Source organism: Platalea leucorodia (assembly GCF_965183815.1).
Source record: "Platalea leucorodia genome assembly, chromosome: 4".
Taxonomy (NCBI): Eukaryota; Metazoa; Chordata; class Aves; order Pelecaniformes; family Threskiornithidae; genus Platalea; species Platalea leucorodia.
The window spans coordinates 90,131,803-90,149,374 of NC_138826.1; the positions used below are offsets into that span (position 1 = coordinate 90,131,803).

General features: G+C 41.4%; 1 protein-coding gene across 1 annotated transcript in view; it reads left to right on the top strand.

Annotated features, from left to right (window-relative positions):
• Nucleotides 1-17,572, top strand: part of WIF1 (WNT inhibitory factor 1) — a gene marked incomplete at both ends in the record, with an annotated part of 43,165 nt that overhangs the window by 13,227 nt on the left and 12,366 nt on the right. Inside the window, 2 exons of the mRNA XM_082308107.1 lie at nt 11,058-11,166; nt 15,259-15,399. Coding sequence (XP_082164233.1) covers nt 11,058-11,166; nt 15,259-15,399 — 250 coding nt within the window. The remainder of the gene's footprint in view (nt 1-11,057; nt 11,167-15,258; nt 15,400-17,572) is intronic.

The window sequence follows — 17,572 nt, forward strand, 5'->3', positions numbered from 1 at the left end:
TGGCACTTGGTGTGTGTCTCACTTTCCTGAGAGGTATGTCATATTCCATTTAAAGAGTACAGCTCCTTGATGACGTTTCAGAAACGTGTGTATAATCCGGTGTTGCTCCAAAGAAACCTGTTAATACGAACAGCCTCAAGCTTAAAAAAATGACCAACATGAGTCAACTTGAATGATGCCCAGTGTATAACCTTAACGAACAATTGCGAGATCGTATTTCTGAGGGCGTAATCATGTGTTTGTATTTTTCATTTTTCTCAGAGATAAAAAGCCTTGTGTCCACATGACAGCTCTGGCAGTGCCATCAGAAACGCGCATGCCCTGTCTGGGTGCAGGTTCTGCTGGTTTCAGTAGTGCATTGGAGGAACCATCATCTCACTGATGATTCTCAGCTTAGTTTCTTCCTCACTCCAGGATAATGAAATCTGAGAGTGCGGTGAGAGAAGTTGATGTCTGCCAAAGGCACAGGAACAATTCGCCTCGCTTCCAGTGCCATTCCACAACAGCTTCAGCCAGGCTAGCGGCTGACACCATCCCGTCTTCTTTCCCATCCCTGGTCACACATTTCCATTCTCTTTCTTGTGCCGGTGCTGATGTGGCTGCTCAGGGAGCTGCTCTGGCTGAAAACTAGCCCTACAGAAAAAAGCGATTGATTTTTAACGTGATCTGCTGTCTTGCTTAGCTCATCACTCGACCACATCTGAAGAGGGTAGGACTGTGACAGCCCAGTCTTAGGCTGCCTTGAGCTGCCCTGGTGCAGTCCCAGTACTGCGAGCTACAAAAAATGTGGCAAATCAAATCAAAACAGAGAAACAACACCCAAACCCCAAGCCTCTTCTAACTGGCAGCAGTTCAAGCAGAACCAAACAAAATTGACCCTGACTCAGCTGGCTGGTACCAAAGCAAGTCCTGTTACAGGTGACAGGCAGCGTTTGACCAACAGGCTGCTGTGCCGAGCGCTGCGTTGCTGTGCCCTGTAGTGATGCAGGGAGCAGACCTGACAGCTCAGCAAGGTTTGCAGTGCGGGGCGTTGTTCTCCTCCTCTTTCTTTCTGAAAGTAACATGGACCACACTCAGCCCAGAGCTACTCACTTCGTTTAGTCTGTAAAGGCTTTTTTGGGGGATTTGGAGAACCTCCAGCAGCCTTTGACTCCAGCAGAAGTTATGGATTGTCAGCACATCTGGGATGTATTGAGGGACAAAAAGAACAATTTGGCCTCGGTCTGCAAGAGCAGACCAGATTCACCGTAGCTGTGCGTCAAGGAATAAATTACAGCTCTTGATCTCAGCAAAACTCTGTAATCCCAAATTGGGGGAGTTATCTCAGAGTGGAGTATCGATCTCCGCTGTCATCAGACTCCCACTGGTTTTTCATCAGAGGTAAATTTGATCTTGCGGAGGTCCACACATTCACGTCTGAAGCTGAAATGTCCCACTGGCATTTTCTCTAATACAAGTGAGGTTAGGGTCTCTGCAAAACGTTCTGCTAGTGAACTGCCAGCTGCTGGCCCTCCCTGTCAGGATTTGTATGGACAGATGATAGGTCACATTATCCAGAGTAAAAAAATAAACCAGAAGGATGTAGCTTTCACAAAATATACTTCATACCTTTCTGAGTAGGACTCACTCCTGCAAGTGTGTGCAAAGGGTTCGTCTGGAAGCTCAGCTTTACCCTGACTGTCATAACTCTTCCTAATTTCTTTCATCTTCCTCGAATGGAGGATTGCCTGGTCATGCCAGCACTGCCTGTATCAGAACACTACTTTTGTCTTTCACCAAGTTCACCTGCACAAAACTTTTAACCTTTCTTAATCCCATTGAAGAAAGGGACCGTAGCAGAAGGAGAAAAAAGGAGAACCAGCATGACTCTCTGCCATGTTCATCATCTGAATCCCCTCTAAGAAAGATTGTGACAAGAAGAAGGGGAAGGCAAAAAGGACTGGCCTTGACAAGTAGGAAAGGATTGGTGCACAAGCAGTGGCTAGGGGCAGAAGGAAGACATTTTTGATGAGAGGATTTTTCTAAATAACTGTTGTTAAACTCAGTGAAATGATACCAAGTGCAGAGAATTCTCTCTGTTCGGCAGCGCAGCCCATGTGCTGCAGTGAAATTTGGGACTCGCCACCTCTTTGGTATGACTTTGCTAGCAAACCAGCGCAGATAAAGTCAGCAGGGTGAGGCCAGGTGAAGATGCCCACGCTGCAAATAGACTCCATCTGCACCCAGGGAGAGAAAGGCAGTTCAAGACAGCAGGTAAATCAGACTCTGGATGGGCTGAATTTTCTTCTGCAAGTGCTGGTCTCTCTCCTCTGAGTGTCCAGGAAGTCAAAGATGATCTGGCTTTGAAGAATATACTTCATTTAAATGCTGGAAAATGTGTGGGACCATTCTGGACCTTAACTCAAAAGACTGGACCCTGTGAGACTGGTACTGTAACCTGGGGATGAAGCTGTGCAGGTGCTGCCTATGGAAACAGCCTGAAAGACAGAAAAGTTGTTTGTAGAAACTGTTCAGTTTCTCATCAGAAACTGGGGTAAGGTAATACTTCCCTGCTTTATTATGAAGATAAGTCCATCTTGTTTTGATCAAAGTATAGTTATGGAGGACATAACTATATGAAGGCCTGTGTGGTACATGGAAATATTACAGTAATGTATGTCCACATACTCAGGTCTCGTCTCAGTAGACCAATCAGTATGATTTCAGGTACAGCAGCAAACACACAAATTCCTTTTCAGATACACTGATCAAACATTCTGTTTAAATAACGAATTTAGTTCTTCTTTCATGGTAGTATCTAGAATTTGCTTTGGTCAATGGCAGCCTGTAAAACAAGAACAAAATTACTCTGGATATTGACAAAAAAAGGCATTCAAAATCCATGTTAAAAGAGAGCAGTGTGAAGGAAGTCTTTCTAACAACTAGTCAGGAAAGAGTTGAATTTTTTTCAAAACCTTTTCACCATAACTTTTAAACACTTACTTGCTTGGAATACAAGGCTAAAGACCATTATCTACTGAGCAGTAAATAAACTCTCTCTCAGAGGTGCTGCAAACTTTCTGTCACTTGGGTATACTATATATAATATACTATATACTAACGGGGAAGCATCCCCCTTTGAGATCCTAGAAGGACTCCAGTCTGACAGAAGCTGCTGTGAGATTTCATAACTTTTGAGAAAGTTCATTGCTTACATTTTGGGGAGAGATATTTATTATACAGCACTGCCAGTTAAAGCCAAGAGTGAAACACATGGACTCAATAAAGGCCCAATTATGTGACCTTTGCTGTTTGCCACGCTTTTAACTTGTGTAAGTTATTGATTGCACTTTCATGAGATCATAATCAGAAGGTTGTTCTTTGGTAATGGTGTGCTAGAGGAGCTTTATCCTCAACTTCAAAGCTGGCCTGTGAGGCTTAAGAATAAAGGGTTGGAAGTTCGAAGCACGGCCAAAATGAATCTGTGTGCATTATCCATGTTTACCACCATGCAAGAGGTGGATTAGCTTATTCTTCAGCTGTGAACTTTCTCTTGTCACATCAGATGAGCCACCATCTCTAAGGTTTACATTTGTGCTTTTAGAAGTACTCTGATTAATTAAATGTAGTCTCTGCTCAAATCTCCATCATAATTAGTCTAAATACTTGTTAGTGCAATCATTTCCCTAATTGTAAATGTTTTATTGAAATTATTTTACCTTCTCTGAAAAGAATTTTCAGGCTAATTTATTAATTATAAATAAATCTATCCAGAGCCTGAAACTGCAAACAGTCTGTAATCTATGTAAAGATGCACTCCCAGGGCCAGCCAGCCCAGGTTTTCACTTATTTTTCAAGCTGTGAGGGAAAGAAAATAACCTCACAGTTTATTTTCGGTGTAGGTAGAGCCAATAGATGCGTTGCAGGTGCCAGTAGCAGACCTGTACAGCATTGTTTTGTTAGGAACTAACCTGATAAGACAGTATTTTAGGTTCTTTCTCTGAGGAGCAGTGATAATTTCCCCCTTTTATATTAGCCTTAGGAAATTGGCATTTTGGACATCCCTGGTCATGAAATCTCCACTGGAAAGAGCAGTGATCTTTTGCTGAGTGACAACAGAATGAATTAGCCCTTGCTGTGCCGGAATAAGAAATAACTTTTCAGGAGAATAGCTTTTACCAATTCTCAGGATACCAGAACAATACGTTTCATTAAATATTTGAAGATAATGAAGGCTTGTGTATCTTTTACTTTTTTGAATCTGAACTCTTAACGCTATTTCTCTTTTTGGTATTGCCTGCTTCTCTCCCCTTCCCTAAAGCAGAGTTATCTAATTTTCATCTGTAAGACATAGGAGAAAACAATTTAAAGGAAGCTTGTGCACCACGTGTACATTCCAGCCTGCTTCATGATGAGAAATATCATTCCTTGCTAGAGATTTTCAAGATGTAATTAACTGTGCATATTTATCAAAACCCTAATGATTTTGTCTCTTTTAGCTTAATTTTCTCAAAAGTAACTCTAGTGAAGCAGTAATAAAATACGTTGCAGAAAATCTGTTAAACAAGAAAACGGCTAAATATGGGGAGTTTTGCTCGCTTGCTTTCTATTTTGTTTCCGAACAAAGCAAGGTAGAGAAGGAGTGAGAAACTCCAAGACTTCCCTCAAGGAGGAGCTCTAAATTTGTTGTGACTGTTTTTTAAGAAATCCTGCATGCTACATGCTTTGTATCAGCGTACTTGTACTTACCTGGAAATTGCTGTGGATCTGTTTGCCCATATGCTGCTTTCCAAGGCTTTAGCCTTGTGGAACGGCCCCACCGCCCCCATTGCAGTTACCTACTGCGTCAAGGGATTGACTCTGATCTAAACCAAAGTCATATTTTCATTAGCAGGCTAATGATGGACAGGAACGTGCAATAGGCATTTATTTGTTCCTCTGTTTCAAGTAACCTGCTTTCCCTGCACATAAGGATGAGTTTCAAACTTAACACTCTGCTGGTGTACTTGGATTTTTCGTTTTCACTGGTGTTCCTCTCGAACCCCACCCTTTCTGCCAAGCCCTTCAGCTTCCAGTCTCGGGTTGGTTTCAAATGCTAGAGTGCTTCCAGAGCTCAAGGTCTGGTGAGAGAAAATATTGGCTCAAAATGACCAAGTAGCCACTCTGTTTCCCATGTCTCCCAAAGAGCAGACAACTGCCAGAAACTCAATTGCTAAATGTAATCTAAATCTATTACTTTGTGGTCTCACCAAGCTTCTTGACAGCGATTTCTTCGTATTACTTATCCTTACAGAAATTCTTTTCTCATTACTTGGAGGAAAAGCTACTGTATTCTGCAAAGATTTCTATCCATCTCTCCTGTGCAAAGCATTCTTGGAAGCCTGCAGTGTCACCTTTCAAAATCTGGGGCTCCTTTTGATAGCAACCAAGAAATTTCTCTTTTCCAGCTTTCTAAATCATTCTTTTGGAGGATCTGATCTGCCATCCACAGTCGCATGCCACAGGAGACGTTAAGCACTAGCTAGTCATCTTCCATTGACAAAATCAGAGAGTTTTTGTACCATTCTTCTTCTAAAACCATTAAAACCACAAGTGGTTATTGTTGAAAGTTGCATGCATTCACTCCGTTGTTAAAAAAGTCTTCTTCCTCATGCATGGATTTTCTTCAGTCTGCCACAGTTTTCTTAACACGAAGAAAGCAGGCATAAAACAGGCTCTTCAGAGTTGTGTGCGTTTTACCACAGCATTGTGTAATTCACACTGTCACGTAATGTATTTTTCTTTGAGATTGCCCATTCTGCTGAATTCTAATTTGGGTCCTTCTTTTTTAGAAACACCAAAATATCTCTGTTTTTCCTTTTGTGTGCATCTCTGCTTTTGTTAATCCTGCTGCTTCCATTCATTCCGATACCCTTAGCAGCCAGTACTGGAAAACGGGCTGGTTATCCTGTTTTCTGTGTAAATTGGTTTTCTCAGAGTGTGTTTCTGTATCACTTCATATTGTTAAGCATGCCTCCCATTTTGGGACTACTTCATGAGGCCGATGGCAAGTCTCTCTGAGTGTCACACTGAGGTGCAAAAAATGGTTTACCCACTCTGTGACAGGACCAATTAACAGGTAAGGCAAAGCTGCCTTCCCTAGCAGAAAAATAAAACCTCGTAGGCAGACAGTTTATTATCTGCTTGTCTAAGGAGGCATCATTATGTTGTTCATTACACCAGTGTCTAGACTGCACCGCAGTAACAAAATGTGCTGCTGGCATACATACTCATACTCTGGCCAGACTTCTTCAATAGCCTGGTACGCGCAGTACGGCTGTGGCCTCCCCTCTTTGTTGAAATTCATCTCACTGCTTCATGCTTCATCTTGGAACATAGACGAACCAACTTCTCTGACCTAATGCAGTTAATATCTTGGAGAAGCAATGGTCCATGCTATAAACACCTAACAAACACATACATTGTCTCACTTTGTGATTTTATTTATGGCATATGCAGCTGTGAGCAGCTGCTATGGATAAGGCATGCTAGAATCTTCTGGTGTGTGCATAGCCAGAAATATCCATGGATCTGGGATAAAAAAGAACTTTTTTGATGGGTTTCTTTCTTTAAATGTAGAAAATTGGCGTTAGGGTATATTTGTCATTTAATTGATAACAGAATAGAATATTCAGCACTGATCTCTTTAAAATAGCGAGAAGAAAATATTGTTAATTTCTTATATCTACTTGCAAAGCTAACACACATTCTCTTTTCTTTGTTAGAAAGGCTGCAGATTTCATTAGGTTATTGAGCTGTGACATACAACAGTTTAAGCTACTCTTCTTCGCTTTCAGGTATTACCATTACTTCTAATCCTACATCTTTCATGTAAAATGAAGAAAACATAAAGCACATTCCTGTGAATGCTTTGATTAAATATGAAAAAAAAATAAGGTAGGCACAACATGACATCTGAGTGATAAGAAAACTCTAATGCAGTAGATCTTTTACTGAGGAGTGGAGTTCTGTAGGAATTTTAAGTGTATATCATTTAAAACCAAACTGCCGACAGATGTTTGCTACAATACTTGTTAGAGGGCTTCGTTATTTTTATAACCTTTTAAATTCCTCTGATTTATAGAAAACAGCCATTTAAAGTCCATAAAAGTTAATCCCAACCATGGAATTATTTGCCTAAAACGAAATTTCCTCCCTTTGCTGAGGGCTTTGCCACATGGGGAACTGTTAAAGGGCAGCTGCGCGGGGCTACCTGCTGCCTGAAGGCACCGAGTCCCCAGACTGTTTGCACAAGGTCTGCAGGGGCCCTTGCCTCAGTTTCTGAGGGTCTCAAACAAAGTCTTTATACAAAAGTAAAGCATGTTCTTCCTTGGGTGCCTCCTGAAGTCAAGCCAAAACCAAAAAGTCTTCTGTGCATGCAGAGTGTGCAATTGCCAAAGATCAACAATTTATCTCAAACTCTGTTTCTTCCATCACCTCTGATAACACCGTTCCTCTAAAATTTAGCTTCAGTACCAAATTTTGCCCCTCACATACTGGACAGTTCATAGGCTGGCTTAAAAAAAAAGAAAGTAATGAGAATGTTTTTATAATGGGAAAGAAACTATAGATTATGGGGTTTTCCCCTTTATCTCGCAACAATTTCAAAGGAAATTTTGTTCTCGCTACCAGGTCACTCACAACGAGCACTTACAGCACAAATTATGGTAGTCACTAGACAATATTTTAATTGCACAGACCTATCTCTTCAATTAACCATCATGACTAAATTTCATGCTAGGCTGGAGCATGGTAAATATTTGCTGAGAGTGTGTTGTTTGCTTTTCAGTCACAATGATTAATGCAAGTTAATTGGTAATCAACTCAAATTACAGCAGGACAATACTGGAGACTGGATGTAGGGATTGTGTCAAGACAGATTTTTTCCAAATAGATAGGATTTATGGCAGCCAAATCTTGTTTCAGATTCACAGGTTTGAGGAGTTAAACTACTCTGCTCCACTGGGCAGCCTCTCTAGATTGTGATTTTTGTATATAATTTTTATATCAAAATTTAATCAACTCAGTCCAGAACACGTGATTTGCAAACATACTCTGCAGCACATGGCTTCATAACTTTGAAGTCATGCTATCTGGATCTACCTGAAGTGTTTCACATCTCCTTAGATAAGTAGTTCAGTTTTTGTTAACTCAGCAGACGTACAAACTTTTGTACAGAAATGGTGAGAGCAGGAAGCTTCCCCCCAGTGCAATGCGTGGCTTTCCTCCTGAGCAGCCTGTTGCTTGTGCAATGTCTCTTCCCATCTTTTTAATGTGTAGGCAGAACATACTTCTTCCTCGGGCACTAATCACTGCTACGCCTCTACTCTGGTTAGAGGAATTCCTTTCTTGAAAGGCGGTGAGTATTGTGGCTCATGCAGCAATCGGTCCCCTTTCCCACAGTGAACTTTCTTTTTGTCTTTGTCCTTAGGCATCATTTCGACTCTAGAAAATGGGATACCAGTTCCTTTCCTACAAATTAGGGCTCTGGCTCACAAGGTGACCTGCTACGACAGTGTGGCTGGAATGGAAATACAGGAGTGGAGCTATTTGGTCTAGTTACCAGTTGTTGTTTACTAGAATAGTAAGAACATAATGTTTTAATATCCCAACCCATTATGACCTGGTTTAGATATAACCAAACATCAAAGCTAACCAATGAGAAACAGACAGTACAGCATTGACTCACTCACTGTATTATTCTATAGATGTGTGGAGACATATAATTATTTTTCTGAACCAAAGTTTTATTTGAAAACAAAAATGTTCACAATCTGACTTTATGGCTTGTTTTCATATTTTGGCATGGTATATTGTACTGGAAAAAAATGTCTTTAATTAAAAGCAGCCTTTTGAACATTACCCCAGACTTCAATTTTCATCTCCTGTTTTACTGCTTCTCTCCATGTCCCCTCTCCCTCCCATGTATACTGCATGTGTTTAACCCACCCTTAAAAATGTTCATTGCTTCCTTCCCTATTGTTTTGCGAGTCCTCCTCCAAGATCTCCGTGCCTACACAACACCCTCTGAAGACTGTCTGTGCGGAGTGTAGCCCCTGCATGCTGTTTGGGGTCTCCTTGCTGTCCCCACAGAGCGAGTGGATGTGCTGCCAGGGCTAATCAGGAATTTCATAATGAACTTTCTACCCAGCTCACGAGTGTTTTGCTGGAGTCACCAGGAGCTAAAGGGAGATGGTCTCTCATACCCGGGGGCTTCTGCTCAAGTTAGCAGAGCACAACATCACAGAAGGGCTGAGGCCAATCTGAGACCAGACAGTCTGATCTCCAGATGATCTAGTCCACCCTCCTGCTCAAGCAAGGTCACCTAGAGCTGCTTGCCCCGGACTGTGTTGAGTTGGGTTTTGAATATCTTCGCAGACGGAGGCTCCACAACCTCTTTGGGCAACCTGTGCCAGTGCTCAGTCACCTACATAGTTTTCTCAGGTTCAGGCGGAGTTTTCTGTATTGTGCCCATTACCTGCTGCCCTGTCACTGGGCACCACTGAGCAGAGCCTGGCTCTATCTTCCTTACACCTCCCTGTCAGCTATTTCTACACATTGATTAGATCCCCCCTCAGCCTCCTCTAGGCTGAATGGTCCCAGATCTCTCAGCCTCTCCCTGTATGTCAGACGCTCCAGTCCCTTGATCATCTTTGTGGCTCTTCACTCGTCTCACTCCAGTAAGTGCACGTCTTCCTTGTACTAGGGAGCCAGGATATTACAGGAGAGAAAGGACGCTCTTCTGGCTAAGGACATTGACTGCCATCTTGTACACATAAATTAACTACCATTTATCAGCCCAAAGTTCTCATAAAATTTTGGCTTTTATCTTTCTTTAATTCACTATTTTAGCTAAAAAGCAGACATAACAATACTGTCTACTATCAGTGGGTTGCTGGATGAAGACCCATTTTTGCCAGTGCCCACACTAAGGTTTTGAGTGCTTTTCTGAGAGCAGCAGGTACAATTACCTGCGATCCCTCATATGCTTCAGGGTAAATGAGGAGCCAGACTTCAGGGAAAAGGTTCATTTCCAGTTGCTTTGCACATCTGCAACTGTGCCATTGACGGTGGTGGAAGTCTCCAGTGACTTGCTAAGATGCATATACCTCAGGTGTACATGGTGTGTACAGCTACGCTGCAGACGCATGATGTCACTTTGCATCAAATACGAAGAACTATTGAAAAGATGACTCAACAGAGAGGCCTGGGTCCCATGAAAGAAAGTACCAAAGCCTACAGTCTGTGCCACAATGCAGGTGCATATGAGGAGCAGGATGAAGGCAGTGGAAAGTATTTTTTAAATCATGCCAACACCTTTTGGGGATTGCCAAAACAAATCATTTATGTTGCAGTTAATAATGAGTGACATGAAGCCAACTCTGTAGGAAAGCTCTCAGCTCCACCCTTGGAACAATTTAATGAACAGAGGTTGGACAAGGCAGCATCAGAGCTGTAAGCAAGGTATGTGTCCTAGCATGGTGCTCCAGTAACGTGGCTATTGATTGCCTGGCACTGTTTCCCCAAGGCAATGTGCCGTGCCATGCAGGTCAACCAAGAGCAAGCTCGGATATTCTCACGCCGCAGTTGCATCATGCACGTGAGTATGTTCTTTAAGCTGCGCTTGTGGTGCAGGCAGGTCATCCAGGTTCACCAGCCACTTCTAGGAGGATTCTGCCCAAAAACCAGCTTTAAGAATTAGCTTACTGTTCATACATTTTTTGTGGTCTGCCAGATAAAAGATGCGGGTTGTAAAAAATGTCTTCTCTGTACAACATTCGTTCACTGTATGCATGCCATTTTCCTTGCTGTTGTGCTGCGTCCTGATTACTGTACGGTCACGTGCAATCTCTGAAATAAGAGGAAATTATCTGAAAGTTATGCTTAGGTAAAGAAGCACTCAAGGAAATAATAGAAACAAATCCAGTGAATGGCATAATGAAAAGTGTGGTATTTTCTGCTGTAGTTTATATGCTAAATAGTTTGCTACCATGAATGCAGTTATAATACGTACTGATTTTTTATTTATTTTGTCATAGGCTGAGTACTTCTATGAGTTCCTGTCTTTGCGCTCTTTGGATAAAGGCATAATGGCAGATCCAACTATAAATATCCCTCTGCTTGGAACAGTTCCTCATAAAGCATCAGGTTTGTGCTGTTGATACTATAAATTGTGTCCCTGTAAAAAGTATACTGCAGCCAGTGAAGTCTAAATGTCTTATTATGAATTGCAGTTCTGAAGTTTATTGCTAAAGAAATGCTTGCCACAGTGCTTGACATTGAACAGTTCGTGAGTGCCTTGCCTGACTACAGCAGCATATTGTGTCTGAGCCAAGTCACATGAAGCTTTTATGTGTAGCTAAATCAGCAGAAACTTGTGCAAAATTGTTGCATAAAATTCATGTGCATGAATATTACTACTTAAGTTGTGCAGCTTTTGGAAAACGAAATCTTTGATCACTGGAAGGAATAGTTATCAAATTATTCTGTTTCTCAGAGGTTGCAGTTTGTGGACATTTTGCTTTCAGTTGGGGTCAGGTGTTGTAACCGGACATTCAGCTCAAAGACATAAGTTCTGGTTTAGGATATTATCATTTACCACTTTTCCCTTACTTGTGCATTCTCAGTCCTTCACTGGCGCTTATAGCTCCACAGCAGAGGCTGAGCCCAAGCTCAGGTGGGGTAAAACAGCTTTCCATGAGTGGTTATCGAATCCACTTTGCTCTGAAGTGATTGAATAACAGTCTACATGATATGTTCCAGGGCTAATATGTGGTAGTCTCTGGCAGAAAGGCAGAAATGTACATCTGGGTGACAGTAGTGTCTTAGTGATCATGGTTTCATGATCAGCCTTAGCCAACCTAAGACCATGTGGGAAAAATGGGAAAGAAGTGAGAAAAGGAATGAGAGGGTGGGGCTGCGTAAGGATCCAAGTGTAGCACTGATACACAGGTTTACATCTTTGGTCTTTCTTTTTCTTCTCTTTTTTAAATGTATAAATTCTGAAAGTTTGTGTTTGATATCTTCCATTTTGAGCTTGTAGTAGAATGGCATTGAAGTAATGTTGCAGCACAGCTTTTTGCCGTGGGACCTGGAATTTAACATTAATGATTGGTCTCTCCATTCACTGTGGATTGAATGAGTGGTATTGAAAATGGGTTTGGATGAAGAGTGGTATAATATTTGCACCACAATTGCTGCAATTTAATTGATTGCAAGCCCAATAAATTGGCAAGTAAAGACATTTACTCTAAATGTAACTAAAAATGTCACAAAGGCAAAGTTCTTGTTAAGCATTTAGATTATTTCCACCTCCATATAAAGCAGGCGAGATCTGTGGGAAGCTCTACACTCAGCATCCTCTAATATAAGCTACTTTCTCCTTTAATTTTTAACTATCTATCTAGAAAGTGTAGACCAAAGTGACCCCCTTCTGATTGTGTTTAGGAAAACATATAATCTACAAGTGAAGGGAGGCCGGAGATGAGATCTCAGAGTTCCAGCAGAAGGTCTGTTAACCATCATGATAGGAGGTCTGATTAAAGCCAAAAAGGACTCACCCTGTTTGCAGCCCTGGTACCTCAGTTCCAGGACTAATATGGGCATGTCCATCGTGTTTCCTTACATGGAGCATGTGCAGTGCACCACTGCATTTAGTATATATAAGCTCTATTTAAGTTCTGTTTGGCATTATAGTGAGTCCACTGTTTAACAGCGATTGATAATCAGTAATAGTCAGTACACGTACAGTATTTGAGGCATGTACGCTATTTGACAGTGAGCCACTAGCGTGATGGTGATTTTTTACGCTGCCTGCTAGCTGGCCAAAATGAACTAAGTAGCCTTAAATAAATACATGCTATAAAAATAATGAATGGTGGCTACTTTGTAGTTATTTATATAATTTATATCTTCACAAAACTGTTCTGACAAATGTAGTGTAGTTTGGCTGAATCTATTGCGTTAGCAAATAATTTTTCTACACATACGCATGTCACAAGAAATTCAGTCACAAGCCTGTATTTAATAACAAATCAAAAGTAGTAAGATATTTCTTGAAAAAGCATTTTAGCCTGAAAGATTACAATCTTAACCTGCATCCTCCACATCCCAGGAGAGCATTCTAATTACCAGATAAAATTAAATTAGATATAAATCACAAGGTTTCCTTAGGTTCCTTTTCAAATTAGTTAAATTTTCCTCACACCTGCTAGAGCCATCTGCTCTGCAGCCCTGGGTGTAAGCGCTCCAGAGGATGCAGAAATATAAACGTTCAGGAGAGGAAATTCTGTGGCCTGGTGGTGGGATGATGGCTGGCAGAGAGAAGTCCTGAGCTGTGATTCCCTCTCCTTGGTTTTAGCCAGTGATGGGCAAATGTGAACTGCATCCTGAATTTGAGAAGCAGGGACCAGACCTGAGGTTTGCCCTGCCACAGCCCTGCTCAGTGCTTCGGTAGCCCATGGGAGCTCGCAGCTGTGGCTCTGGATGCAAGGGACTTTTGCTCTGTGCTTTGTTTTGACTGTAGTGCTGTTGCTGCGTGCTTAGCATTATTCAAACAAGCATAAAAAGGCAGGGATTCAGGCAGAGTTTAGGGACTTTATTTCTGAACCACCACAGAGCTCAGTCAGGATCCAGGTGCTTATGGCTCACAGGGGGGTCCTTTACTGCATTTCTGTGTGCCTAGGAGTTCGGACATATGGGAAGTCCAAAAATATGGATGCTTCCAGGGTGGGGAGTGCAGAATAAGGGGTTTCTGACCTGTCCCCTCAGACTTTAGCCCTAAGAGATACATGCCTGGTCTTTGCTCTAGGCATTTAAACTCATAGCCAAATGTCAGGGGAGATCAGGGGTTTGCTACTGATTCAATGAAATCTAGATATGACTATAGTGCCATCATTAAACTTCTGCCATATCTTCCTCCCCGTAACAATTTGCTCAGCTAACTCATGCATATCCCCATACAAGCACTGATTTCCTGCACTTGCGCTGTAAGAAGGTTACTACAGTTTAAGAAGTTCACTGCACTTAAACTATATTTAATCCACTGGTTACTTGCTTTTTGTAACGGTCTTTTAAAAGATCGGTGTAAAAGTGCTTCAACAATGAAATTGCTTTATAATGAAAACTGCAGCAGACCTTTGAGTCTGTAGGACTTACCAGAGGCAGAATGTGTTTCATCAACAAATTATTCTGTGTTACACCAAGGCAACAAATAACAAAAATGGCCCAATTATGACTTGCAATTTTTTTTTTGTAACAAGCAATTTAAAACAAACCAAATGTAGGGCTGTTAGCTTAATATTTGATTCTGAAATCGCAGGCCAGCTTCAGAAGAAAAGAATAAACAATTTCTATTAGCTGGATCTAACTTGTAAAGCAGCTAAGAAGAGCCAATTTTGAAGAAAAGAGATAAAATCGTTTCATCTGAAGATTATTTAAGATCACTTGTGACAATCACAGAGGAGCATTCCATAGCTTTGACGTATCGGGCTCGCTTCCTCATTAAAATACTCCAGATTTGCTGGTCTTAATTATTTACTTAAACTCTTTGTAGTTCAAAAGCATTTGAATACTTTTCCTGGAAAGGCAATCTTCAAATATTGCTACACTTAACAAGTTCTGTCAGAGTGATGTGTCTCTGTCTTTTTTTTAAATATTTGCACCCATGATCTTATTTATCAAGTGTACCATCGTGCTAGCACTTTATGGAGTAAGTTTTGATTAAATCAGTATTTTATTTAAGTATCAATTGCAATATCCAAAACAGCAAAACATATCTAAAGTAACTTTTTTTCCAAAATGTGTAAGGCGTTTTTGCAGAAGTTGTGTGAGAGAGCCTGCAAAATTTAGACTCAGAAGTGATCAGCTCAGCTTAGAACATTAAATATAGCCTCCCAGCTTGTTTTGGTGTGTCCTTAGATACCTCCACGTGATTAATTGCCTTGTCTGCAAGCAAAAGTATGTTTGTGTTAAGATTGCTGTCCGTGCTGCAGACTGTTGGGGTTATGTCAGTAAATGAGCCCAGGCTCATCTCCTGTGCTGCTCTACTTGCAGTCCTGGAGCCGCCTATGAATAAGGTGATCTGTGTGTCTCTGTGCTACAGGTTTTCATCAATGGCATTACTCTGAAGCTTAAATATACATATTATCTATATTTTTATTATTTTGATGTATGTTTTTATATGTATATAGATATATGTGCATGTAAATATAAATATTATTGTTATTATTCTCCTTTAAGTCGTTCAGGTTGGATTTCCTTGCCTTGGAAAACAAGATGGGGTCGCTGCGTTTGAAGTGAATGTGATCATAATGAATTCAGAAGGCAATATTATTCTCCAGACCCCTCAGAACGCCATCTTCTTTAAAACCTGTCAGCAAGGTAACACTAAAGAGGACATGGCAAAATACCGTTAGACCTGGTCACCTAACTTTCTTATGTTTCGTTCAGGAGAATGACTAGAGAAGATGGAAATAAAGTGCTCACACAATGTGTAGCAATGGTGGTGAATGCCAGGCTGTTCTGGCTCTGTCTGTGGATTCGCTGTTCATTTACTACATGTTTACTAACCCTTTTCTTACTGTCAACTATGTCTCCCTTAGCAGACAGGGTTGGAGGCATTTCTCCTCCCGTTCACAGCTCATCACGTCAAGGCCACTGATAGAAATGTATCATGCAAGAAGCAGCTGTTAGCAAATGATTTGAGGTGCTTGGAGAAGAGCTAGTCCTGTCAAAACAAGCTGAGGCTAACATTTCCAGAAGTGGTACATAATTTGCAGAACTGATCTTCTGGGATCTGTAGTGGGGACACCGACTTCAATAAATACTGTTCAGTGCCTTAGTTCAACAGTTCCTTAAATCTCAACTTGGACATACAAACCGAATGCAAAAATCCTAAATCAGAATGTTTTTGCGAAATTTGGCTTTAGCTTCTCTGGATCTCAGATGGCAACCTCTTGGTTTTGGATACAGGTAAGGTGGTGGAAGCTGGTCCTCAATACTTGCAGTCAAGCAGTAAACACACACAGGATGCACCGGTAGAGGAAGGGCACCATGAAGTTATTGCAGTGCTTAATCAACCTGTTTAATCAACCAGTCTATGAACTGTAAACACTACATAATAAGACTTTCTGGATTAATTTGATACACTACAAACAACTATAATTATCACTTTAAACTGATGCTGTTGAAATTGAAAAAGCAGTATCTAAGATAAGGCAGTTATCCCATGTCCTGTGCAATTGTATCAAATTAACCCGTGACAGGGCTGATGTACAAAGAGTGAGATTTTTATTCTTCTCCTATTAAACCTTCGTTCCCAGTCCCACACTTTCTTCTCTGCCCTCTTTTCTCTGAGCTAATTGGCTGTAGTGTGGCTTCAAAGAGCGAGCAGCAGGAGCAGGAGCTGTTTATTCTTTGAAACCTCACTACACCTAAATAGCAAAGCTGCTTGTCTCCTTTGAAGCCTTGCTGCTGCCGATTACCCCAGGGAAAGTGGAGGAGGGGGAGAAGAAGTGGGCAGAGAAACAGGAAGGAAAATGGGGGCATTTTAATGGAAGTAAAATCAATCAGATCTCGTGTAGGAAGTTGGGTGTCTGATGTACAACACAAAACATTGGCTATCTTTTTATTTTCAGTTCAGTTCAAAGGCACTGAACTTAATAAACTTTGGAAATAGTGTTGGGGTAATCTAATAGGGAAAGCAGAGTTACAGGTCTGTATTGTGGAAAAATGTGGCTTAAACAGAGAGGGCTCCAAACTCAGTTTAGTAATAGCATTCATCCAAGTTATTGTTTCTGTGCTATTAGTTGTTGTCATTGTTACTATTTTGATATGAGATGTAATATTTAACAATTTAGCAGTACTGCATCATATGGCCTCTCAGAAAAGCTGGGAGTGATTGTTGTCCCAGTCCTTTGTTCCCAGAGCCAGCTGAGAGATGCAAGGACGATTTCCCAAACTCTAGGGGTGGGCAGAGGAGGAGTTTTCTCACCTTGTCTCTTCCAGTGTGTACTGGGGTACCCCCCACTCCTGCCCTCTGTCCTGTGAGGTGGACACGGCAGTGGTTTTGGAAGAGATGCTGAGAAGGATGAGAATGTCCTTGCTGGTTGGTGTTAGAGTAGGGGTGAGTTTCCTTCCTCTGAAAGACGTCATTCGTGGTGAGGAGCTGCAGTTCCTCCTGCCGGGGCCCTGGTCACTGTTTCCAGTCATTCTTGGCCATCCAGAAGGGGCCCCGCCAGAGGAAGTGAGGGGAGCAAGGCAGCAATTTTGGGGAGAGGAGAGACTTTGTTGTGGCTAAGAGACGGCCACACAAAAAATTATGTTTTCCTATTTTTCTGTTTGAAATGGTATGTATTTAAGCATGCATTTTCTGTAATGAATAGCAGCTCTGCATTTGGGTACAGAGAGAGAAGCATTTCCAGAAAGAGTCCTAGAGTACAGTGTTGGAACACAGTAAGACAGAAAAAAAAGCCTTTACCACTATTACTACTGCTGTAAACAGCTTTACTTTTACAGCAACACTTTTTGCTTCATGTATCTATGGCCTTGAATG